The 26,555-nt window shown below is 54.1% G+C and overlaps 1 protein-coding gene across 5 annotated transcripts; it reads left to right on the forward strand.

Moving 5' to 3' along the window:
* Positions 1–538: 538 nt before the first annotated feature.
* RASD2 (RASD family member 2) lies at positions 539–25,554 on the forward strand. Of its 5 annotated transcripts, XR_005196225.1 has the most exons (4): positions 6,393–6,482; positions 6,698–6,977; positions 11,222–12,254; positions 25,543–25,554. XR_005196225.1 is itself a non-coding variant. In XM_037729779.1 (3 exons), exons 2-3 carry the CDS (start codon positions 6,707–6,709, stop codon positions 11,749–11,751), a joined length of 801 nt encoding a protein of 266 aa, XP_037585707.1. In that variant the 5' UTR covers positions 539–581; positions 6,698–6,706; the 3' UTR covers positions 11,752–13,024. The 5 variants fall into 5 exon arrangements, 4 of the variants coding, with proteins under 4 accessions (XP_037585707.1, XP_017359515.1, XP_037585706.1 ...); XM_037729779.1 differs by lacking the exons at positions 6,393–6,482; positions 25,543–25,554 and adding an exon at positions 539–581 and having other exon boundaries at positions 11,222–13,024; XM_017504026.2 differs by lacking the exons at positions 6,393–6,482; positions 25,543–25,554 and adding an exon at positions 1,433–1,540 and having other exon boundaries at positions 11,222–13,024.
* The last annotated feature ends 1,001 nt before the right edge of the window (positions 25,555–26,555 follow it).

Genomic DNA, 26,555 nt, shown 5'->3' on the forward strand with positions numbered 1-26,555 from the left:
TCTCTGAGACGGGCATGCCTCGAAGACCTCTGGCCACTAAGCCAAGGTGACTCCCGGCCCCTCTAGGCGACACGTGCACGATCCATGTGCCAGTCCGCAGGGTCTCGTGGGCACCAAGACCTCGGGAGGGCGGAAGCGGCTGGAACGGGCAGGTTGGACACGTGGGAAGGCACCCGGAGACTTCTGCGAAGGAGGAGGGCGCTGGAGCCGCGGCGCGCTCGGCAAGCAGCTGGACACCCCGGGCGAGTGGGCAGGCAGGCGGACCCCACGCGGGTCACCTGCGGCCGGGCCGAGCGTGCTTGTGAGCGAGCGCGCAGACGTCAGCCTCCGAGGCCCGTGCAGCCTTCCGGGCAAGGTGCGCGCGCCCGGCGCCTCGGGCCGCCCCCAACGGCCCCGGCCCCAAGCGCCAGGACACGCGGAACCGCAGAAGGCGGTGCCCGGGAGGCCGCGCGCGTGGAGGGCGGGGCCGGGCCGCGGGACCCGCCTCCCATTGGCCGGGCGCCGGGGCGGGGCGGGGCGAGCGGGCTCCGGAGGGCAGACGCGGGCGCTGGGCGACGGGACGCGCGGCTCGCGGGGGGCAGGTGAGCGACGCTCGCAGGGGCGCAGGAGGGCGCCGCTGGGACCGCCGTCGGGAGCCTGGGTTTCTGCCACCTTTTGGAAGGCTCAGCGACCTCCTCCCCCTGCGGGTGGCAGAGGGGCGTCTGCCTGCAGGAGAGGGAAGGAGGGAGAAGCCAGGCCACGCGCAAAGTTCTCCCCCTCTGGGGACCGGAGGAGGTGAAGGAGGAGGAGGAGCCGGTTGATGCTAACTCGGAGCTGCGAAATCTTGGGGCGGCGTTCAAGGCCCCCTCCCACACGCGAGCAGAGCAGAGCTCCCTGCTCCTCCTTCAGCTGCTGGTGTCGCCGCGCGCGGGGAGAAAGGAGCCGTCCCTCCGGCGCGGGGAGAGCTGCAGAGCCGCGGGCAGAGGAGGAGGCCGCGGCCGAGCCCGCCAGCCCGTTGCCCCCGATTCGAGCGATCCTTTTCGGGGCAGGCGGAGAAGGTGGCATAGGCGACCAGGAGGGTTCGCCCACCCGGGACACGCACCTACAGTCACCTCTAAAGGACCCCCAGTCCCCGAATCTCTAGGGGCTGCTCCTTCATCACCGGAGTTGCCCCTACCGCTCTCCCCCCGGCCCCAGAGCCCCAGGCGGGGACCCCCGGATCGGACATCCCCAAGCCTCCGGGCACCTGGCTGAGCAGGAGGCCCCCGGCTCGGGGCAGGGCAGGGCCGGCGGCGGCGAGCCGGAGCCCGCCCCCTGCCCGGGCCCCGCCGAGCCCTCGGAGCCCACCCATGGGGCACCGGCTCCTCGCGCCTCCTTGCCCGGCCGCGCCCAGCCCGGCACCCCGAGCCGCGCAGGGGAGGATCCGGGCGCAGTGACCCAGGAGGCGCCACAGACTCTGGGAGGCTCGGCGGCGGCTGGAGCATCAGGCGGCTCCCCGCAGCTCCCGGCGCTTCCAAGCAGCTCTTCTAGCCGAACCAGAGGCCCAGCCCGCCATTCCCAGGTAGGAGACACCCCAACAGACCTGGGGATCTGAGGGAAGAGGAGCAGCCGGTAAGAAAGGGTAGAGGCTTGGGGTAGGAAAGCCCAGTGGTTCCTTGCATGACCCAGAGAAAGTGAAATTGACAGCACCTCCTATGTGCAGGGATCGTCTGGCAACTTTACGTACCTAGAGAAAATTGAATTCGTTGAGCACCTACTCTATCTATGTGTCAGACTCGGTGCTAGACCCTTTACTTATCCCAGGAAAGAAAGATGCATTGAGCTTCTACTATGTGCTAGTTTTGGTGCCAGAGGCTTTCCATTTAAGAGAGCTAGAGTAATAGCCCATTTAAATAGGAGGAAACTGAGGCTCAGGGAAGAAGAGTCAACTTCCTCAAACACTCCTGTCCCCCTTCTGGAGCTGGCTGCAGCCTACATACCTGGAGGTGGGGAAGGAAGATTAAGAAGCTCGTCCCTTCATCCAGAGTTCTTGAGCTTTCTCTGGGTTGGTGCAGAGTAACTTTCCTGGATGACTCCCTTCCCAGGAGGGGTTTCCTGTAACTTAGCTGTCTTAGAGGGCCCTGAAGGCAGCTCTGGAGGCCTCTCTGTGCCCTCCCCTCCCCATGTCCCCAGCACTGGGAGGATGATGGGGGATATTGTCCAAGACCTCATAGAAGGTGGGAAGCCAGGCTGGGAGCGGGCAGCCAGGTAAGGAGCCGGTGATTCAGGCCTCCGGTGGTGTCAGACAAGATGGGATCCAAGACCAGTGCCCGCATTCCAGCTCAGCCTCACCCGCTGCTCTAGGCAGCCCCATGACTGCCAAGAGAAAGTGCCCCAAAGAAAAGAACCCAGCGTGTGTTCAGGTTTGCGGCGGGCCAGGAGCTAGGGCAGCCTCCAAACTTATTGGAAGCCCAGGGCTACACAGGGGGTTTGTTTCTTACCATTAACAAGGAGTCACCTGAGCGGTGGGAAGCCACGTCATTTGCCCAGTGGTGCTGGGCTGGTGAGAGGCAGAGCTGGCCTGCCGGAAGCCAGATGCCTGCCTACCTTCTACCATCTGAGCTGCCAGATGGGGTTGGCTTTGATGGGGTTGGCTTTGCCAAGCCCCTGGACTCTCAAAGTGGCAGCTGGAGACCAGTGACTGCAATGTACGTGTCCAAAGAGGCTGAGTGTGTGCTGATGGAGGAGGCATGGGAGGGTGGAGGAGAGGGAGTCCAGTGAAATAGACTCTGGGGCACACACCGGGAGGACACGTCCAGACGTCCTGCTGCCTGTGCCTGTGTGACCCCTCCATTCTCCGGGCAGGCCCTGGGGGAGAGGCTCCAGGGAGAAGTGGCGAATCCACGTGTGCACATGCTGGGAGCTGGCTGGCAGGGTTGGGGGAGAATCCTGGGAGGTGCCTACCCCCTCCCTGCCCCACTGCTTGCAGGCAGAGAGGGAGTGAGAATATAATATGCCTCAGGGGTCACCTCCCTGCCTGACGCCAGCTGAGGCTTCACTGAGTCAGACAGTGTTTTGAAAAAGACAAGTTTCGGTCTGGGGGTGGATTTTCATAGAGTTAAGAGCCAGGCTTTGGAGTCAAAGCCTGGTTCTGATCCCAGCCCAGCCAGTCGTCTGCTGTGTGGACTGGGGCAAGTGACTTAACCTCTCTGAGTGTCAATGTCCCCATTAATCAAGTGGGCTGATGGATGCCTTCCTGGCTGTGGTTACTGTGCCCCCAGGATGTCACCTCCTCATCCCTACTCTGGAAACTTTCTGCCTCCCACCTTCCTCAGAATGGCTGTGTGGTGGGCTCAGAAGTCACAGCACATGCATTCAGATACCTGTGCTGCTAGGGGGTCGCTGTTGAATCTCCTACCTCTGTGGGCCTCCCCTCTCTGATTCCCTGCTTCCTCTGATTCTCTGCCTCCTCTCTCTGATTTCCTGAAATCCATTCAGTCATTGATATTGGACTCTAAATTCCCAAAGGGTCCTTCAAACGCAGCCCTGCCTGCTGCTTGCTGTGTGAGGTCAGCCTGGCTGAGGGTGGAGAAGGGAGAACAGGCTGCAGAGGAGAGCTGTGTCCACGAGGCTGCCGGTGGTGCCACCTCTGGGGGAGGAGAGGGAAGAAAGATGTGGGGGTGGGAGGCGGAGCCTGCAGAGGCACTGTCACCTGGTGTCCAGGTGTCCAAATGTCTCACACAGCCCCACGTGGCTCACGCCATGTGAAGAATCAGTCTTTTCTCAGCGATAAAAGCCACAGAGAATTTTTTCCTCCTTTTTTGCCCTTCCCGATTCCCTCTCTTATTTCTGACTGCCTGCCTCCTCTCTCTGTCTCCCTGCCTCCTCTCTCTGTCTCCTCTTTCTGACTGTCTGCCTCCTCTCTCTGATTCCCTGCCTTCTCTCTTTGACTCCCTGCCTCCCCTCTCTGATTCTCTGCCTCTCTGACTCCCTGCCTCCTCTCTCTGACTCCCTGAAGCCCATTCAGTCATTGCTATTAGCTCGTCTGTACCAAGCTCTGGGCTGGAGGCTGGGCAGGGCAGTGTTGGAGACAAATACTGTCCCTGGGAGCTTCTGGCCCCTTTCCTGTCCTCTATCTAGACAGAAGTGACCACCAGCAAAGTCAAACTCTCTGCAGAGGGACTTGGGGGGGTGTTCTTTCTCCCCATCTCTGCTGAAGGCCCAGGCTGGCTGAGACAACCTGGCAGAGACTGAGAAGGGCTCCCTGCTGTGGTCTGGCAGTAACCCCCTCTGCACCCTTCTCTCTCATTTCCTGCCTCCCACACCTATGCCCTGGGCACCTCATCAGGGCTGCCCTGGTGGGGAGGCCGTCCTTAGCATGGCCCCTGGGCCAGTCAGGTGGTTGAGGCTGAGGAGAGAAGGTCCCAGAGGGGAAATTCAGGCAAGCCCAAAGACAGAGCCATTTGCCATTTGATTAATGTACAGACCATTTATTGAGCTCCTGCTGTGTACATGGCATGGCAGTTTTGTGGGATAAATTCAAAGACAGCTTTAGGCGGGAACTGGGTGGAGGACTTGGGGGTCTTAGGCTTGAACTACTGCCCAGGCTCCCCTATTAATGAAGTAGGCTAGTCATGTAGCCTCCTGAGCGCGGCGCAGACCACCTGGGATCAAACGCCTCCTCTGCTGGTTACTGGCTGTGTAACTGTAAGCAAGTAATGTAACCTCTCTGTGCCTCAGTTTCCCCATCGGTAAATTGGAGAAAAACACCACCTGCTTTCTGGGATTACTAAAGGGAGAAATAGGTTAACATGTGTGCAGCCCTTAGAACATTCTGGCATATTTTAGCTGCAAAATAAATGCCAGCTATGATTATTTCTATACTTAGTGCACAGCTTGGCACACTGCATGGGCTCAGGTGGCCACAGTTGTTGTCCTTGTGGCTCCAGGCCTGGGGTCTGCCGTGTGCTGAGCTGGCTTATTGTGTGCGCCTCTTTGTGATTCATTCATCCAAGTCACATTGGCAGCTTAGAATTGACCGTGGTGGGAGCATTCACCTCATGGAAATGGGCAAATACCACCAATCAGGGCTTTTCACAAAGGTATTTTTGAGAGCCAGTTTCCTGCACAGAGACTGGTAGTTGGACAGGGTGAGTAGACCCAGATGTGTGCCGGGGACTCGCACGCAGGCGATCTCTCCACCTCGAGGGGCCACCCCAGACCTTGGCATCATGATAACCGGAAAGAGATGGTATTGGAAAGCGCCTTGGGCCAATGGACGAGGCACTCAAGGAAACCGACATGGGGCATCCCAGGGTGGGGAGCGAGGCTGGCACATGCAGCGCTTTGTGTGAATATAAAAACAGTGCCTCTTCCTTGACACAAGATGTCCCCACCTCTGGGATGCAGCCCCTACATGCCCACCCAGCCGGGTGCCTTGTGCAGTGGCCAACCTGCACAACCTGTGGCAGCCTGCAGAGGACCAAGGGGACTGATACTTCAGCAGGCCTGTGCCCACTTGCAGTTCAGGGGCTGGAAAGCTCTCCTCTGGAGAGAGGAAGGACTCCTCCTGGGGTGGCGGGATGAGAAAGGCCTTTAGAGAACAGGTGGCACTTGAGCCAGACCCTGAAGGGGAGGAGGCCGTTCTGCAGGGGGTAGCCTGAGCAAAGGAGTGGAGGCTGATCTCAGCAGAGCTCAAACGAACTACGGAGACTGGGCTCAGGGGATCTGGGGCGATTCTGGTGGGCACTGAGGTAGGAAAGGAGGGAGGGCTGGGCTGCGAAGGGCCATTGGGGTGGGCCTGGTGGAGCCCGTGGGTTTGTTTATACAAGAGCTTGGACCCATGTCAGCCTCTTTCATGAGGTCAAGGGGCTCCCATAGACAGCTGTGGATTTGCTCCAGAACCGTTAACCCTTGGAGTTGTGAGGGATGCTTGAGCCAGCCATGGGTTACTCCCCACCCCACATCCTCTACTCCGGGCCTTGGGGTCCCCCAGAGGCAAGTAAACACCTAGGGCCTGGGAGGCAAAAATCTGCAGGCAGGCCATGGAGCGGGAGGGAGACCGCCAGATGCAGAGCACAGGTCTAAAGGTGGGTCCTCCCGGGATGGCTGCAGGAGCAACCCCAGGCATCGGGCTTGGAGCATGTGGTGTGGACACAGCATTCCCTTCTTCCCAGGAGGGCTGAATGGCCACAGAACCCCCTTTCCCTGCCGGCCCCAGGTTTAAAAAAATGCATGCTAGTGCCTTCCCCATGTCTTATCCTGGAATAATCACAGGCTCCCGGAAAGCCAGGTGGATGAACCAGGGAAAGAATGGATTCTTGAAAGAGATACCGTTTTTTGAGATTTCTCCATGTGCTGAGTCCTTTGCAGCAGATCTGCGAGTTGGGTTCATTTTGTAGATGAGAAAAGTGACCCCTAGAGAGTTTAAGCCGCTTGCTCAAGATCAGTAGCAAGAGGCAAGTCGAGGGTTCAAACCCCAGCAGTCTGGTGCTTGCTCAAACCAAAGGGTGAATGAACGGATGGTGTCAGTGGATGAAGGAGTGAAGGCAAGGGCAGGAATGAATGAGAGGGTAGAACTCCAAGGCCCCTCAGGACCTTGTCTGACATTTCCATTCTACAGACAGAAAAACCGAGACCTAGACAGAGTCCCCAAGAGAGGGGGCCAAGTCCTCTAACAATGGGCGGTGGGGCCAGGCAGGGGGCCCCCGATGACTACTTCCCTTGCTCTTTGTTGCAGCCCCGAGCCATGATGAAGACTTTGTCCAGCGGGAACTGCACGCTCAGTGTGCCCGCCAAGAACTCATACCGTATGGTGGTGCTGGGTGCCTCTCGGGTGGGCAAGAGCTCTATCGTGTCTCGCTTCCTCAATGGCCGCTTCGAGGACCAGTACACACCCACCATCGAGGACTTCCACCGCAAGGTGTACAACATCCGCGGCGACATGTACCAGCTTGACATCCTGGACACCTCCGGCAACCACCCCTTCCCTGCCATGCGCAGGCTCTCCATCCTCACAGGTGAGGCCCGCCGGTGCCGGTGCTGGGGTGGCAGGGCCGGGACATGGGTGTGGAATGTGCTGCGCGCTTGGCAGTGTGCACGGTACTTGCACAGCCATCGTCTGAGACAGGCGTCATCCTTGCACAATGAGGCTCAGAGAGGTTTTGTCACTTGCTGGAACCAGTGATGGAGGCAGGGGCTCGATTCCATTCTATTAGACTCCAGATCGATTACTCATGGCTGTCGGTGCCACCTTCCAGATCAGGAGCTGATAGCAGCGTGCCCCAGGGATATTCCTTTCTAGGGAACAGAATGATGCCCAGCCTTCTGCTTCCCTCCTCTGGAGATGACCCAGCAGAGCTCCGAGGCCCAAGGTCAGTCCACAGGGCTCAGGTCTCCCACACCCCAGGCCTTTGCCACCTCCTAGAGAGGTAAGGGCAGGACCCAGGGAGTAGTCATCAAAGGGAAGGGGCCTTGGTCATAGTCACAGTGATGGTGATGGCAGCTGACACTTATCAGGAGCAGTGGGCCTGCTCCTGTTCTTAGAGCTTGGCATGTGGTTATTTAACCCTCAGAAGTAAATAGTTTATTCAGTCCATTTTTAGAATTGGAGAAACTGGAGCCCAGAGAGGTTAAGGGACTCGGTCCAGTGGTCCCACAGCTCGTAAAGGCAGCCTGCTCCTGTATTCTCAGACAAAACCACACCACGGTCTCTCAGCTCTGCTGGGAGCAGTACAGAGGGACAGGGAGGTTAAACCCGGGACCCAGAGCCTGGGTCTGAGTCCTGGTTCCACTGCTTCCTGGTTTTGTAACTCAGGGCAAGGGATTTTCTCTCTGTGCCTCAGCGTTCTCACCTATTAAATCAGCATCACATCAGCACTCATCCTAAGGGCACAGTGAGAATTGAATGAGTGAATATATGTAAAGCACTTGGTGGGCAGATAGTAAGTGCGCAATAAATCCCAAGGGACTTCTGTTGAGTCAGCATTTGTCATGGGCCTGCTCCGACAATCATTTCCCAAGCCATGCCCCTGCTGTTGCTGGCCAGGGATAAGGGAAGGAGCGAGCAGGTGGCTCTCTAGTCATCATTAAGATAACCCTCAAACGGAGATAACTTCCGCACCGAGAAACCCATGCCATGGCCAGCCCTGCCCCAGGCCTCAAGGCCAAGACTGAGGCCACGGGGGGTCAGGGGAGCCCTCCTTGAGTGCTTCCTCTTCCAGGCTGGCTTTTTGGAGCATCTGACCCAAACAGCAATCAAGCTCCCCACTCCACCCCAAGTTTTGGAGAAGGGGCATGTAGTTAGGAGAGCCCTGGGTCAACCTGTGTTCGAATCCCATCTGGGCCTCTTGGCTTAAATGTGTGACGAGAGGTATATGCATCCCATCTGAGTCTCAGCCTCTCCAGCTGCACAGTGGGCTTAACCTCAGACCCCATGCGGAGGCTGTGAGGACCGTCCGAGACAGCTGGCAGCTAAGCGGATGAGGCCGGATGCAAAGCAGGCATTGAGCAAGACAGGCAGGACCCCTGCTCTCCTGGAAATGACTTTTATTATTATTTGAACGCAGTCCACATAAGTCCTGTGGCGGGATCTTCCAGCACATGATGCATATTGATTGAATGGGTGTCAACCCTCCCAGCCTTCGGGAGGGGACTGGGTACCCACTGCCATAACTAAGGCTAATGACAGAGGAAGGGAGGCGGGAGATGAAGAGAGGAAGCCTGTGCCCGTTTTCAGCATGAATTTTCAGTGACACAAGTAATACACAAGCACACCCTCCTGCAAATGCTGCAGATAAAGCTAATGCCCCTTTGACCCACGTCCCCCATCCCGGGCTCCTGTCCCTGCCCTCGAGGTGGCCACCGTGGCCATCTGGTGTGGAGCCTTCCGGGCCTCTGTGAAGTATTTGTATCCCCACGATGGAGAATATTTGTGCCTGGCTCTTTTTCCCAGCGCATCTCATTCTGAGCACATCTGTCTGATGCTTGTTTTTTTCACTCACCAACCGGTGCCTCATTTTCCAACCTGGTGGAACCTCATTTTTCCAACCTCATTTTCCTGCCACCCAGGAAATTCTGAAAGCCATTAATTCCACCGTGAGCTCTTCCTCCAGATGCCAGCCGGGCAGATCTCTGATGCTTGGCATTGCAGACTCACATTTGAATATGTCAAGGCCGCGAGTCCTCAGGGGCCCCGGATTAGCCTAACGCCATGGGGTTTGGCAGTGCAAGCAGGAAAAGTTGCCAAGCTGATGCTGCCTTGCAAGTGCCTTTCACTCCATCACTCCCATCCATTCAGCCTGCCTTGGTGAACACCTGCCGTGTGCCAGGCCCCGAGGAGACCACGATGAGTGGGCGATGGAGCCCTCCTCTGTACCAGAGCTCACTGTTTGGAGCACACCCTTGGCCTGGACACCATTCTGAATGTGCCATGTGCCAGTAAGTGGGGGCAAATGGTGTGCTCTGGAGGTGCAGAGGAAGTAGGCAGCTGTTCTGCCAGAAGCTGGAACTGCTTGCTTCTCCTCTCGAGAACTTGGGCCAGTTGCTAATTCTTCTGGGCCTCAGTTTCCTCATCTGTGAGACAGGGATCTTGTATCCAAACCACAAGGCTATCAAGAGTTTGGGCAAAAGTGGCTGGACGCAGTGGCTCACGCCTGTAACCCCAACACTTTGGGAGGCTGAGGTGGGAAGATCTCTTGAGGTCAGGAGTTTGAGACCAGTCTGGCTAATGTGGTGAAACTCCGTCTCTACTAAATAAACAAAAATTGGCTGGGCGTGGTGGTTCACACCTGTAATCCCAGTGCTTTGGGAGGCTGAGGCAGGTGGATCACCTAAAGTCAGGAGTTCGAGACCATCCTGGCCAACATGGTAAAACCCTGTGTCTACTAAAAAGGCAAAAAATTAGCCAGGCGTGGTGCTGGGCACCTGTAATCCCAGCTACTTGGGAGGCTGAGGCAGGAGAGTCACTTGAACCCAGGAGGCGGAGGTTGTGGTGAGCCAAGATCATGCCATTGCACTCCAGCCTGGGTAAGAAGAGTGAAACTCTGTCTGAAGAAAACAAAACAAAACAAAAACAAAAGCAAAAATTAGCCAGGTATGGTGGCGGGACACCTGTAATCCCAGCCACTCAGGACGCTGAGGCAGAAGAATCACTTAAATCCAGGAGGTGGAGGTTGCAATGAGCCGAGATCGCACCACTGCACTCCAGCCTGGGCGACAGAGCAAGACCCCATCTCAAAAAAAAAAAAAAAGAGTTTAAGTAAAAGTGAGAAAGATGCTTATTAAGAGCTGGAAATCGGGATGGAGGCACCCATCCAGACAGCCTCCCCACCGCCTTACCATCTCCACAGCAGCCACTGTTTCAGATTCCAAAGCCTGCCTTGAGTGATGCGGTGGGTGAGTTATCGTGGAGGCGGTGTGGGCCTTGGAGGCCGGCGCTCACTTTCTCATCCTATGATTTGAGAAGCCGAGAGCACCTACTATGTACCAGGCACCAGCTAGGTGAGGACAGAATCAGGTAGACGTTTCAGCCTAGCCACACAGAAGCTATGTGATTTCGGGCAGGTCGCGTACCCTTTCTGAGCCTCAGTTTGCTCACCTGTAACACAAAGGTAACAAAATCTCCTTGACAGAGGCGTAGTGAGGAATCAAGAGAACAGTGGGCCTGGGGCAGATACCTGATGCTTGGCTCCCAGCAGGCCCTCGTTCTCATTGTCACTGACACCTGAGGCCACCGTCCATTCATGATCTTGTATAACTCTCAAAATAATCCTGCAAGGTCATATTTCATCTGCATGAAACAGACAGAGGAACTGAGATTACAGAGGTTTCAAGACCTGCAGCTAAGTGGACGAGGCCAGGTGCAAACCAGGCATTGGGCAAGACAGGCAGGACCCCTGCTCTCCTGGAAATGACTTTTATTATTATCTGAATGCAGTCCACACAAGTCACTCTCACCCCTCCCCCGCCCTGCAAGGAAATGTGAAGTGCGTTAACCATATTCGAACCATGCGATACCACGTGTTAGCTGTGCGACCTTGAACAGGGGCTTCAACCCCCTCGTCCTGAGTTTCCTGCCCTGGAAAATGGGGAGAATAATCGCAGCTACCCCACAAAGTCGCGGCGAAGGTTTTGAGTCAGTGACGCTGGGCCACTGCCTCAGGGCACCTGTGACTGCCGGCTGTTGGGACTGATGTTCTGTGGCGAGAGGAGGGCAGGGGCGCAGCTGGCCGGTGCACTCACTGCCTGGGCTCTCTCCCTGCAGGGGACGTCTTCATCCTGGTGTTCAGCCTGGATAACCGGGAGTCCTTCGATGAGGTCAAGCGCCTCCAGAAGCAGATCCTAGAGGTCAAGTCCTGCCTGAAGAACAAGACCAAGGAGGCGGGGGAGCTGCCCATGGTCATCTGTGGCAACAAGAACGATCACGGCGAGCTCTGCCGCCAGGTGCCCACCACCGAGGCCGAGCTGCTGGTGTCGGGCGACGAGAACTGTGCCTACTTCGAGGTGTCGGCCAAGAAGAACACCAACGTGGACGAGATGTTCTACGTGCTCTTCAGCATGGCCAAGCTGCCGCACGAGATGAGCCCCGCCCTGCACCGCAAGATCTCCGTGCAGTACGGCGACGCCTTCCACCCCAGGCCCTTCTGCATGCGCCGCATCAAGGAGGTAGATGCCTACGGCATGGTCTCGCCCTTCGCCCGCCGCCCTAGCGTCAACAGTGACCTCAAGTACATCAAGGCCAAGGTTCTTCGGGAAGGCCAGGCCCGCGAGAGGGACAAGTGCACCATCCAGTGAGCAAGGGATGCTGGCGTGGGGCTTGGGCTGTGCCTTCAGGGAGGTGGCCCCAGATGCCTGCTGTGCGCATCCCCCCACCGAGGCCCCCGTGGCAGGCTTGTTCACAGACTTGGCACCAGGCTGGAGGCCCCCAGGCACTTGCCTCCGCATATCCGTCTGCCTTCTCACAGCGTCCCCGAGTCTCCTCGTCCGCAGCTCCTTGGTGGTTATGCTCCTCTATGGGAAGACACATCTCTGCAGCCTAAAGAGTTACGCAGAGACCCAAGTTATGCTTTCCTCTCCTGAGGTTGGAAGAAACGCTGATGCCAGAGGGATGAGGATTGCTGCGTCAAATGGAACCTCCTGGGACAAGAACCAGGATGGAAAGGACACCGGGACCCAGATGGGAGAGGTCTCCTCTCTCCTGGCATAAGACCCAGCTTGGCTTGGGTGGCAGCTGAGAGAATGTCTCTCTCAGCCCCGCAACTCCTGCCCTCCGGTTCAGCTGCCTCTGCACCCCTCCAGTTGCCCCTGACATTGAGCCAGCCGCGGCTGTGTGTTTGAAGGGCTTGGCCACACCTAGACCACGCCCACCTCCTGACCGCGTTCCTCAGCCTCCCCTCCCCGTCCCTCCTCTCCCAGGTCCCCCCCGACAGTTGTGCTTTATTGTGGTTGCAGCTGTTTTCATGTCATGTGTAGCAGTAGAAATGGAAATCACTGTACTGTAAAAGCCTAGTGACCCCCTCCTTGGCCAGGTCCTCACCCAGTTCAGATCCACGGCCTCCACCAGGGACGCCTTCTCCTCTGCTCCTGAACAGGGTTCCCATGGCCTGTCTGCAGCTAGATATTGACCTCTGCCACCGAGCTCCACAGTTTGCAGACGATTGCACAAGCGTGGGGCAGACAGGCCACGGCTGCTTTTTTATGCTCCCATTTCACAGAGGATACCACCGGGCAAGGACACAGCCTGGTAGGGACATGATGAGCCCCAGGTCCCCCCACTGCCCCCCAGCAAGTTCAGGGTACAGCTCCACCTAGAACCTAGCTGTCCTCTACTGTTCTTGTTACGCAAGCATTTATTAAGCACCTACTGGGTGCTGGGTTCACTGTGTCCTAGGAAACCAAGAGGGTCCCCAGCCCTGGCCCCTGCCCACCCCTGCTGCCCTGCCACCCTCTGCACACACAGTGGTGAGGGGGCAGGGAGGAGCAGCTAGGACTCAGAACTGAGCCAGGAAGGGCTCTGACAGAGAAGCTCAGGGTGGGTCTTTTCCTTGTGCCCGGGATTGGGCTGTACTGGGTACCACCATGTACTCAGGCATGGTGGGTTTCGAACCCATAAACCAAAGGCCCTTCTCATCAGCTCTTAACAAGCATATTTTGTATTTTAATCTGTCTAAACGTATTGAAGTTTTAGGGCCCTAAGGAACCTTAGTGAGCATCTAATAGGTCTTTCTGAGGTCCAGAGATGGTAAGTAGCTTTCCCCAGGTCACACAGCAAGTCTGTGGGTGGCAGAAGTAAGCTAGCACTGGGCATTCAGTACATACCACGATGTGCCCCCTCTCTTGATGCTTGGCCCCTGGGGCCTTCAGGGCTTTGGAACATCTTGTCCTCAACCCTCTCCCTAGCTCAGTCTGTGAGGGTCCCTGTAGATATTGTGTACACCATGCCCATGTATATACAAGTACACGCAGATGAACACAGATGTACACATGCCCTGGCCCCTGCCTGCATACCTGCACCTGCAACCCAGCCCTGGCCCCAGCTCTGCGTACCTGCACCTGCACCCCAGCCTTGGCCCTGCCTGCGTCTGTGCCCAAGGCAGCAGCTCCGAGCCTGCCTCTGTCCCCCGCTCCGCCCCCGCCCGAGCTCCCCGAGCAGGCCGGGCACCCCGGCCACACAGGTGTGTGGCGTACTGTCACCCAGGCACACCCGCCGCCATGGATCTCCGTGTACACTATCAATAAAAGTGGGTTTGTTACAAAGCTGTGTCCTTGCCCATGTGTATTTTGTGTATTTCCAAGAGGAGGTGTGCCTCCCTCCCCAACCAAAGCTGGCCTTTCCCTCCCAAAATGCACCTGCGGGGTGCCCTGGCCCTGTGGGTCAGCACTGAGTCCACCTTCAAGTTTAAATTGGGGGAAGTGATGCCCTCCCTCAGCCTGGCCTCCTGGATCCTCCGGGTGTATGCAGAGGTGTCCGTGTCCACATTGGAGGGGCTTCCTGCAGACTTAGCTCTGGAAGGTTCTCTGTGTCTGGTTCTTTGTGGTTCCTGTACAGCAGCAATCTCACCTCCAGGGGACATTTGGCAATGTCTGGAAACCTTTTCCAAGCCTGGGGCTGGGGGTGCTACTCTCACCTCATGGGTGGAGGCCAGGGACACCGTTCAGTATCCTTCAATGGACAGGCTGCCCCTCCACCCCCACCCCACTGAGAATGATCTGGCCTCAAATGCCGAGCATGGGCAGCCTTGCTTAGACTCACTCCCGGGGCCGGGACACGGCCCCCGCCCGCCTGTGGTGGATTTGTTGGACCACATTCTAGATGGAACTGGGTACACATGGGCTCACAGCACGAGTCCTCCTGTGAAGTGAGATAGGATGCGGGTGGGGATGGCAAGGGGAGGCTGAGTGAGAAGGTCTGGGCCCTGAACAACACTGAACGTGCCCCCTGGCGCTCAGACGCTTTCCTGTGCAGAGGGAAAGGAAAAGGCCAGCGAGTGCCCACTGTGTGTTTACCTGGCACGTCTCACACGATCCTGTCACCCAGCCCTGAGGGAAGCCACACACATTCACCCCAGGGGAGCATTTAGGCTCAGAGAGCTCAATATCTTGTCCAAGATGGCATAGCTGGTGAAGCGGCAGATCAGGGCTTTAGCACCAGAGGCTCTCTGATCTCCGTCTGGGTGAGGAAAGATTTTGCATCCAGGAGGTGGAGACAGTCTGTTCTTTTGATCAGCAAATGCCACCAGCAGGATCAGGGAGCCAGGCCCTAAAGGAGGTCGAGAGGCAGATAGTTCAAGGTCCACTGGGAGCCACATTGTCCCCTGGGAAGCCACAACTCCTGCACAGACATTCACCAAACAGAGAACCAGGCTGTGGTGGAGGCAAGACCACGCAAGTCCGTGGTGTAGGGAGGTGGATAAATCCCAACTTTTGCCTATCTAGAGGCCCCGCTCCCAGCCTCTGCCCACCCAAGGACACATCTCCTAACCTCTGCCTACCTGGGGCCCATCTCCCAGCTTCTGCTAATGTAGCAGTCCAGCTCCCCTCCAAGCTTTTGCCCACATCAGTCCCAGGTCAGTGTGGGGGGCATGTCCCTCAGATACTCTCTAGATCTCGGTTTTCATGCACACGAAGCCTGGAGGCAAACACTCCCTTCCGCATCGCCATCAGCACTGCCCCGTAAGACGGGCGCTGGTGCACGGGGCCAGGCTCCCACGGGGTCCAGCTGGAGCCCAGCCTGCCGCTGCCACTCCATTTCTTCATGTGAGTCTGCAAATAAGTCTCGCCTCCTTCCGGGCCTTCTTTTCCTCATGAGTAAATGGGAGGCGGGAGGAAGGCATCTGGACCAGATACACACCAACAGCCTCTCGCAGCCCTGCTGGCCTCTGCTAGAAGGAATTAATATTCCTGTTGCATAATTCACAACATGCCAATCATCACCAAGCAGAACACGCTCGCCCCAGCCCCAGCTCTAGCCCCACTCCTTGTTCCCTGCATCCCACAGTCCTTGTCCTGGAATGGGGTCAACAGCGACGGGCTGCTGCAGAGGAGACGGATATATATATTCTTAGCCCTGGGACAGAGGGTAGGATAAGACTGTAGGAAAATTCCCCGCGCGGCGAGGCCATTTAGAGCCAAGCCCAGGATAGCCAGCTAATCCCCCGACCCTAGGAAGGGAGCATTGGGAATATGATTTCAAAGAATTCCGTGCTGTGAACTCTAAGTACTTGCTCTCTTCTGCCTCCCTGAACCTGTCACTTACTCGAAAGAAAAACTCTGGTCTGCGTCAAGGCTTGGTGGGGGCTGGTGGGAGGCCTGCCAGGGACTCACAGTGAAGGCTGCCAGCAATGGGGGAAGGGAACGGGATCTGACTTTTGCAAAGACCTCATTCTGTGCCAAGCATTGTGTTGAGCCTTTTACCTGCATCCTGTCATTGGATCCTCATGGCAGAGCTAGCTGGAATCCCTTTTTGGATAAGAGGGAATTGAGTTCAGAGAGGTAGTCACTTGTCCAAGATTGCACAGCCAGGAGGAAGCAGAGTTGAGTGAGAAACCGTGTCTGATTCCAAAGCACATTTTTGTCTCCAGGGCTTTTATCACTGAGCCAGCTGAGGGGCTGCTCTCTAGCGGGAGAGTCCAGTGAGTTGGGGTACAGTGTCTGGATGTGGTTCAGAGAACTCAGAAAATGGGGTGCTCTTCCACTCACAGTAAAAGGCTGAGTTGCTATAACAAGAGAAGAACTCAACTTTCTTTTTTCATAGAAAAGCCACTCTGCTCCACATGGTCACTCAGGCACCCAGGGTTTCTTCTGTCTTCAGGTTCCTCCATCTCTAGGACCTTGTCGCCATCTGCAGGGTTGAAGCCACTGCCACATTCAGGTTCAGTCAAAGGGACGGGGAAGGAGGTACACCTGCTGTTTCCATGGACGCATCACTTCCACTTTCTAGCATTGGCAAGAGCCAGCCGTGTGACCTACCTGTGAGAAGGCCAGAGAGATGCAGTCCTTTGCTAGGTGGCCCCATGCCCAGTGGTGACTTTTTTTTTCTGAGACGAAGTTTTGCTCTTATCGCCCAGGCTGGAGTGCAATTTCACGATCTTGGCTCACCACAACCTCTGCCTCCCGGGTTCAAGCGATTCTCCTGCCTCAGCCTCCCAAGTAGCTGGGATTACAGGCATGCACCACCACACCCAGCTAATTTTTTGTATTTTTAGTAGAGACAGAGTTTCTTCATGTTGGTCAGGCTGGTCTCGAACTCCCGACCTCAGGTGATCCACCCGCCTCGGCCTCCCAAAGTGCTAGGATGACAGGCGTGAGCCACCGTGCCCGGCCGCCCAGTGGTGACTCTTCACGGTGGAAAAGAGGAGCGATCTGCTTGGCTGGCCGGTTGTCTCCAAGCAGCCACCCTAAGGCGGTGGGCCGGGCTCGGGACCCCATGGGCGGTCTGACTTCAAACAAGCTCTAAATCAGAAAGCAGGTCTAGGCTCCCAAGGCCGTTTTACATTGGCTCTGAGCGCTTATTCACATCCAACCCCTGTTCCCAGACGAAAACTTGGACTATCCCATGATTTTTCTTGTCTCTCTTGGAAAACAGAATATACTGTAGGCATTTTAAGTGTTAAGTACAGTCTCAACTAAAATTCCTTGGCCGGCATGATTATCAAATTTCCAGTCTTCATTCACAAGAGTTTCCCTCGCTCCCCCAACTGTGGTCTGCTGCACACAAAAAGACTCAGGAAGAGAAGGGTGGACAGTTCACTTTTCTCACTTGCCTTCTCTCTCTTTAGCTACTTCTGATTTCTCTCTCCTCCATTCCTGGGAGGTGGGTTTCGGGGTGCAGGGAGAAGAGTCTGGGGAGCAGGAAGGCTCTTCCTTGCCTAGTTACTACGGAACTGTGGGACGATGGTGGCACTCTCCAAGTATGGCCAGTGTTTAACCATAGCATTGAACTCCCGGGAGGTAGTCTGTAGATTGTTCAGAAACCATCTGCCGTCACTAGGAAGCTGTCATCTGCAGGGGCCTCTCTGCAGTTCTATGCATCTCCACCTTCCAGGTGTACCTCTTCCCCACTCTCTTCCCCATCCCTTCGGCTGAACCTGAACATGACAGAGGCTTCAACCATGCAGATAGTGACAAGGTCCTAGAAACGGAGGAACCTGAGGATGGAAGAAGCCTGGGTTGGTTGCTTAGTCCCTCTGCAGCCCCAAGGAATTTTTTGATTCTCTGTGCAGAGGCTTTTTGCCTCTTGGGATGTCCTATTGGACAGGGCCCGAGGCACCCCCGTGTCAGCTTCCTCCTGTGGTCAGCCTACATCTGGCACGTATGAAACTCACATTCTCTGCCCCAGTCAACTGAGTGTAAGTTGAGCCAGGCGCCGTGGCTCACGCTTGTAATCCCAGCACTTTGGGAGGCTGAGGCGGACGGATCACGCGGTCAGGAGATAGAGACCATCCTGGCTGACACTGTGAAACCCCCTCTCTACTAAAAATACAAAAAATTAGCTAGGTGTGATCCCAGCTACTCAGGAGGTTGAGGCAGGAGAACCCGGGAGGCAGAGGTTGCAGTGAGCCAAGATTGCACCACTACATTCCAGCCTGGGTGACAGCGCGAGACTCCATCTCAAAAACAAAACAAAAAAAACAAAGAGTGTAAGTTGCTCTGAGTTTACCGGGATCTTTAGAATCGAACCCAGCCAGTCTGTCACGCACGAGACTTATCAGGCAGAGAACAGTGGCCCACAGAGCCACTCGGCTCAGGGACACATGTCCAGCTTTCTGAGGTTGAGCTAAGGGCATTCCCTTTCACAGGGTATTACAGTGCTCAATGTTGAGTCTCTTTCCCAGGAAATCTTCCTGCCGACTATTGTATATCTTTGACAAAAGTGAGAAGTACAAGAGTCAAGGAGCTTGGCCAAATGCTTTGAAAATTTTGCTCTTGATTTGACACCTTACTTTGGAATCTGGGGTCAACCTTCCTAGAATGTCAGCCCAAATGAAGAGGCCAGGACTAGGGTCATCCACCTGATAAAGGGGGCTGGGGAATGGCACTCACAGAACCCCTGGTCATCTAGGAAGAGGAATACTGGTCAGGAAAGTGAGTTAGAGAGATCGGGATTGAACCAACCCAGGTATCCTGGGCCCCTCAATAAGAGAAGCAGAGCATTTGGTTTGTTCATAACATAGACTCTGCTCTGAGGCTGCCTGAGTTCAAATCTCACGTCTACCATTTACCAACTTGCTAAAAGACAAATCAATTCTTGTATTGGATAGCTATTGCTGCAATAGTGCTGCGTAACAAAGCATCCCAAAATTCAGTCGTTCACAACAGCAAGCATTTCTTCTTAGGTTTATGGGTCCTGAGGTCAATTGTGGCTTGAGTGGTGTAGGCTGGATATGACCTCAATACTGATCTTGTCTTTATTTAAACTTTTGACATTTTGTTCATTATGGACTTTTTGCATTAATTTTTATTTTAGAAATATTACGTGAGTCTGTGAACACTGACTCACACCTGTAAACGCAGCACTTTGGGAGGCTGAGGCAGGAGGATCACTTGAAGCCAGGAGTTCGAGACCAGCCTGGGCAACGTGGAGAAACCCCACCTCTACAAAAAATACAAAAACAATTAGCCGAGTATGATGGCACATGCCTATGGTCCCAGCTACTCAGAACACTGAGATGAGGAAATCCTGAGCTCAGTGGGTGGAGCCATAGTCACGTGACTGCACTCCAGCCTGGGCAATGGAATGAGACCCTGTGTCAAAACAATTATATATATACACACATCAAACATGAAAATATTATTTACCTTGATTCCTGGAAGTTTTGGGGGGCAAGAGGGCATGTGAAATGTTGTGCTTAAGGTCATTGCCTCCCTTGCCTCCCCCTAGTTCGGGCCCCGGCTCCTTCATATCTTCTCCGTGACTCAGCATCCTCATTTGTAAAACATTAATGCTCACGCCGCCTCATTAGATGGTTATGAGAACTAACTGACTCAATACTTGTGAAACGTTTAGAATGGTGCCCGGCACATAATAAGCACCAGCCATAATTATTTCTGTGCCACTGAGGCTCCTTGCAGGTCCACCTGGGGGTGAGCAGCACTCCCCCCGGGCCTCCGCCCTGGTCAGCATTGGCTGTGACTGTGTACCTCCTGTTAGGACACACCCCATTCCCTGAGCCTCCATTTCTTCATCCTGGAATCTTAGCGAAACCACACAAGGTGTACACCAAAGCACTTGGCGATTTGTCATATGGGGTACAGACGTCAGGATCGTTTGACACATGTTCAATATCAGGCTTTTTGTTTTTTGTTTTGGTTTTTGTTTTTGAGACAGAGTCTTGCTCTGTCACCCAGGCTGGAGCCCAATGGCACAATCTTGGCTCACTGCAACCTCTGCCTCCCAGGTTCAAGCAATTCTCTGCCTCAGCCTCCCAAGTGGCAAGGATTGCAGGTGCCTGCCACCATGCCTGGCTAATTTTGTATTTTTTAGTAGAAACGGGGTCTCACCACTTTGTCCAGGCTCGTCTTGAACTCCTGACCTCATGATCCACCTGCCTCGGCCTCCCAAAGTGTTGGGATTATAGCCCCTATATTCTTTGGCATACCTCCCACCAAGAGGCAGTGTCTATACGTACCCCTCCCTCGATCAGGGCGAGCTGCCAATTGTTTTGACTAATGGAGTGCGCTGCAGTGGTGCTCCGTGACTGCTAGGGCCAGGTCAGAAAAGGCCACACAGCTCTGCCTGGTTTTCTTAGGGTGTTCTCTCACTGTCAGTGATCCTCTTGCTGAGAACCCAGCTGCTGTGCTGTGAGAAGCCCCTTTCATGAGGGGAGGCCTTGTGGGGGTGCTCAGGACACAGTCCCAGCTGCACCCAGCCCAAAGGCCAAGGATGGTAGTGCAGGCACCTCCAGCCCTAGCCATGGGCGTCCTCTGCTGATCTCAGAGCAGAGATTAGCCATTCCTGCTGTGCGTGGGCCAAATGCCTGACCACAGAATCTGACAGCAGGATGAAGTGGTTGTTTTATGCTACTAAATTTGGGGTGGTGAGGCCGGAACATATTCAGAACATTCACCAAAGCTTTCTTCATTGTCAGAGTCTCAGGACACAGAAATGAATCAGACAGTCTCTGTTCCACAAAGAACCAAAAAGCAGCCCCCGAACTGACCATTGCAGTATAATCTCTCCGTGCTTTAATAGGTGCTGTGGAAGCTCGAGGAGGAGCCTCTAACCGAGCCAGGGTGAGATTCTGGATCAGGCTCCCTGAGTGGGGAGATGATGCTGGAGTTGAATATAACAGATTAATAAAGGCTAACCAGAAGAATGAGGGAGGAGGTTTCTAAATGGAGTGTGCAAGGGGCTAGAGGCAAGACAGGGCCTACTGGAAGTTAGATGTAGCTGGAGCACAGAGGGCAAAAGCCTACCAGTCTTTGAAACACTGAAAATGTCCAGCTGCCACAGGACCTTTGCATGTGCTGTTCTCTCTGCCTGGAATGTGCTTCCTTTAGAGACTGTGCTGGCTTACTTGCTCACTTCATTCCTGTCTCTGCTCAATGAAGCCTCCGAGAAGCCTCCCCTGACCTCTCTACCTAAAATTACTCCCTAATCCATCCTTCCTTATCTTCTCCCTGTCTTTTCTTTCCTGATAGTATTGATCATCACTTAACTGTTTTCATTTGTTTTTACGTTTGTTTGTTTGTTTGAGACAGAGTTTTGCTCTCGTCACCCAAGCTGGAGTGCAATGGCACAATCTCAGCTCACTGCAACCTCCACCTTCCAGGTCCAAGTGATTCTCCAGTCTCACCTCCCAAGTAACTAGGATTACAGGCGTGCACCACCACGCCCAGCTATTTTTGTATTTTTAGCAGAGATGGCGTCTCACCATGTTGGCCAGGCTGATCTCCAACTCCTGACCTCAAGTGATCCACCTGCCTCGGTCTCCCAAAGTGCTGGGATTACAGGCATGAGCCACCACGCCTGGCTAATCACTTGACTTTTTATAATGTGTTTATGATATGTTACTTCTGCTAAAATGTGAATTACAGGAGACCAAGACACACTTCTTCCGGCATAGTGCCTGGCATACAGTAGGTCTCAGATAACTGTAGCAGGAGCGGATGGATGAATGAAGGGAGAGGCATGATCAGATACACCTTTTGGAAGCCCTTCTGGCTGCGTGGAGTGCGTTGGAAGCTGTGAAAGGAGGCCGGGAGAGGGGATTACAGTCATCCAGGTGGGAGCCGATGGCATGAGCTTCTCTAGAGAGCCGACATGAGGATGGTGAGGGTCTGATTCGAGGGGGGAGACAGAAAAACGGGGATCTCCCAGGTAGAAAGCGTGGCATTGGGAAGGGAGGCAGAGGTGGGGCTCAGGATTGCCATGTGCGAAGCTGGTGGATGGTGATGCCCCTCCAAGAGGAGAGTGCACATTCAAAGGTCGCGTGTGGTGAGCAACAAGGTGATGATTCACATCTGTGTTGGGTGGTCTCTGAGGCTCCCAAGGGCCCTTCGAGTGCAGCTGTCTAATAGGAGCCTGGCTGTGAGGGCCTGGAGCTGAGGAGAGAAGGCTGACCACAGTGGAGATCTGGGGCTCCGTCAGCCATGGAGAGGGTGGCCACTGCACTGTACAGTGAGGAGGACCCAGAGGAACGCCATGACTTAGGGAAACGCAGAGAGGGGAGGGACGGAGGAGGAAAGGAGACACGGACAGAAAACAAGATGGTGGGGTCACGGAAGGCGGGGGCAGGGGAAGGTTTGAGAAGAAATAAATGGTCTCCAGTATCAAAAGCTGCCAAGAAGCAGGTTGAAGAATGTCGACTAGGCTCAGGACATGAAGGTCACCGGAGGCTTGAAGCCCAGGTTGTGGAGACAGGTGGCGAAGCATGGGAAGGGGAGGGGCTTGGTGGCTCACGCCTGTAATCCCAGCACTTTGGGAGGCCAAGGCAGGCGGATCTCCTGAGGTTGGGAGTTTGAGACCAGCCTGACCCACATGGAGAAACCCCGTCTCTACTAAAAATACAGTATTAGCTGGGTGTGGTGGCACATGCCTGTAATCCCAGCTACTTGAGAGGCTGAGGCAGGAGAATCGCTTGAACCCGGGAGGCAGAGGTTGCAGTGAGCTGAGATCGTACCATTGCACCCCAGCCTGGGCAACAAGAGCGAAACTCTGTCTCAAAAACAAAAAAATTTAATAAGGGCCAGATGCAGTGTCACACCTGTAATCCCAGCACTTTGGGAGGCCAAAGCGGGTGGATCACTTGAGGGCAGAAGTTGGAGACCAGCCTGGCCAATATGGCGAAACCCGATCTCTACTAAAAAATACAAAAATTAGCCAGGTGCAGTGGTGCACACCTGTAATCCCAGCTCTTGGGAGACTGAGGCATGAGAATCACTTGAACCCAGGAGGCAGAGGGTGCCATGCACCAAGATCAAGCCACTGCACTGCAGCCTGGGCGACAGAGCAAGACTCCATCCCAAAAGCAAACAAACAGAAAAGAAATTTCAAGAAATTTCAATGATGATAAAATTGCCAGAGGAACATGAGGTGAAATAGAAGGGAATGAGGTGTTCCAGAAGGGTGACTGTTCGTATTATCATCATTCTTTAAGGGCGAGAGACCTGAACTCACTGAAATGCTGATGAGAAACATCCGGAAGAGAAGGAGGAGGGTGCTTTGGGGAGAAGGAGGGGGTGATTGCTGGAGAGGAAGCTCTGGAGACAGGGGAAGGGCTGGGAGCCAGGCTCAGGGGAGGGGTGTGACCGTCAGGGGAGATGGTGATCTCCAAAGAGAAGGCTGGGAGGGGAGAGGGTGGACCAAGCTGAGGCTGAGCTGCGGGGAACCCTTTGTCCTGCCGTCCAAGGCTCTTGGCTTCCTGGTGAGTTGCCTGTTGGAGATGGAGGTTGGGCCCCAAGAGAGGACGTTTTCAGCTCTCTAGTATTTTTATGAGAAATTAAACTTGAAGTCAAAAAGCCCGAATCAATTTTATCTCAAATGAGAAATGCACAGAGACAAAGGCTTCAGTCCAGAAAGGCGGTGAGTGGAATTCACAGGACATTTAATATTCATTCCACAAACACAGAACTCTCTCTGGGCCCTGGCTGCTCTGCGTGCTGGAGACAAGTGAAGAAAGATCTCAGGGAATCTGGGGGGTGGGAGGGAAACAGACAGGCATTGCCATTCGGGAATGTAATTGCTAACACGAATAAGAAAGGTTTCTCAGAGGAGGTAACAATGTTAGCTGCCTCTTAAGGATTTATAGAGTTTTACCAGGGAACACTCCTAGAGGTAAGAAATCATATTATCCTACTTAATGTAAGTGCAGTTATTCTTAATATAAAAGCCCTTCGCTCAGTACTGACATATCATCAGCTTTCAATATCAATGATCCATTAAAATATTTATTATTATTATTATTATTATTATTGAGACAGGGTCCTGTTCTGTCACCCAGGCTGGAGTGCAATGGTGCAAACATGGCTCACTGCAGTCTGGACCTCCTGGGCCCAAACAATCCCCTCCCACCCCGCCTCAGCCCCCTCAGGTAGCTAGGACAACCAACACGTACTATTATGCGTGGCTAATTTTTGTATTATTTTTAGAGATGGGGTTTTGCCATGCAGCCCTGGCTGGTCTCAAACTCCTGGGCACAAGTGATCCGCCTGCCTCTGCCTCCCAAAGGGCTGGGATTGTAGGCCACCGCACCTGGATCCCAATTTTTTTCTGGTACTTATAATTACTGTGAGCCCTTGACATTCACGTGAAATAAGGCAAGATGGCTAAGAATCTCATACTGGGAACTACTGTCTTCTGCATAAACTATCCCTCTTAAAAACGAAGAGAGTGTAACTGAAATGTTAAGCTACTATCTTGGACATTTAATGACTTTAAGGACGGGACCAAAGCCATTTCCACAGTTATTAACACATGTTCCATCACTCATCAACCTCGCCTGAAGCCTCCAGTCTCACTTGGGCTGTTCTGTGTTGGCTCCGGAGGTCTCTGGAGCTGCGTGGGGAATCACTTTTCCTGGTTTCCACTAAGAGTGGCACATGGTGGGCTCATTTGGAGCCAAAGATTCAAGCCAGGGCCAAGTTCAGCTCTCCACACTTTAATCCACTCCCTGCTCCTACTTTTCAGACTAACAGCCAACAGAATCCCAGATATCTTCATCTTTCTCTCCATTATTAGCACTAGCAATTGGAGTTCTTTTGAGGTCATTTTCCAGAAAGAAGCCGTGTTTATTGCTGGGTGGTCAGCTGATCACTCATTAGCTCAGTTTCACACTGACATTTTTGCCTGAGCAAAATTACAAATTAGGACCAGCCATGGACCTTTGGATTACTTGAAATGACTCAAAACTGCAAGTTACATTCTTAAATGTCAAGGATTTCCTGGGCTTTCCAGTCTCTACCGCTCCCGAACGCAAGCTTTAAGTCACCTAATGTTCCATGCCACCTAACACACATGCACACATCATGGGCACAAAGGCACGTGTGCACATCCTCACAGACACACGCATTGGCACATGTATATATGAAAATGCACACGAACACATACACATGCACATGTATGCACCCACACACATGCTCATTGCATGAACACATTCATGCATGGTATGCACGTACATGTCCACCCTCTCTCATCACACACGCATACACGCACACAATGCATGCACATGAATGCACCACACCATATACACAGACATACACATGCATTTACAGCCATGCACGCATGCACAGACGTACAAATGCTTGCACACATGTGTATAAGCACACACAACATGCATGCATACAGAGGCACGGCAGGCACAGGCTTGCCCACACACTCTGCCGAGAACAAGTCAGGAGGAGGAGGAGGAGGAGGAGGAAGGTAGACACATCATTCTTCTCCCTCTAGTTCAAATGACTTCTTTCCCTTGGCACAAACTTTTGTTTTGATATCTTTTGTTATTTTTGTACATCGCAAAGACATGAGATGGAAACCAAATCCCTGGGGTTTCCAGATGGGAGATATGATTTCTAACAATGAATCTGCTTGGGCAAACTAGCATAGCAAAAGAACTTGGAGGCCTGTTGGGGTGTCTGTTATATCTGCAGCACCCCCAGCTCCTCCTCCCCCTCTCACCCGCCTACCCCACCGCAGGGAGACCACTCAGGGCTGGACGCCCTGCTCCTGCTGGGAAAAGCAGTTCCGTGGTGCTTTCGCTGTGCGAACTCGGTCATTCCACTCCCCATCTCTGGTCCTTTCAGCTTTGACGGAGAGTGGATTGACCGAGGTTCAGTTATTCCCATACACAGATGAAGAAATTGTGGCTGCAGTATGTGAAGAGAACTTCCTCAAGGTCATACAACCAGAGCCCACGTGTCGGAGCTTCCTCCCAGTGTCCATCACTACAGGGCTTCTTATACTTGAATGTGCATATGAATTGCCCTGGGAACTTGTTAAAGTGCAGACTCTGACTCAGTAGGTCTGAGGTGGACTTAAGCTTCTTTCTAACAAGCTCCAGACTTAGATTCTTCCTTTCCTCCCTCCCTCCCTCCTTCCTTTTTATTTTTTTTTTTTTTGAGACGAAGTTTCACTCTTTTTGCCCAAGCTGGAGTGCGATGGCATGATCTTGGCTCACCACAACCTCTACCTCCCGGGTTCAAGCAATTCTCCTGCCTCAGCCTCCCGAGTATCTGGGATTACAGGCATTCACCAACACGCCCAGCTATTTTCATATTTCTAGTAGAGATGGAGTTTCTCCATGTTGGTCAGGCTGGTCTCGAACTCCCAACCTCATGTGATCCACCCACCTCAGCCTCCCAAAGTGCTGGGATTACAGGCGTGAGTCACTGCACCCGGCTGATTTAGATTCTAACAAGCTCCAAGGTGATGCCAATGCTGCTGGCCTGTGAGTATACCTTTACTAGAAAGTTGTGTCACTCAGGCCAGGCATGGTGGCTCACGCCTATAATCCCAGCACTTTGGGAGCCTAAGGCAGGCTGACCATGAGGTCAGGAGTTTGAGACCAACCTGGCCAACATGGTGAAACCCCATCTCTACTAAAAATAGAAAAATTAGCTGGGTGTGGTGGCACGAGCCTGTAATCACAGCTGGTTGGGAGGCT

Source organism: Cebus imitator, unplaced genomic scaffold (genome assembly GCF_001604975.1).
Source record: "Cebus imitator isolate Cc_AM_T3 unplaced genomic scaffold, Cebus_imitator-1.0 Scaffold317, whole genome shotgun sequence".
Taxonomy (NCBI): domain Eukaryota; kingdom Metazoa; phylum Chordata; class Mammalia; order Primates; family Cebidae; genus Cebus; species Cebus imitator.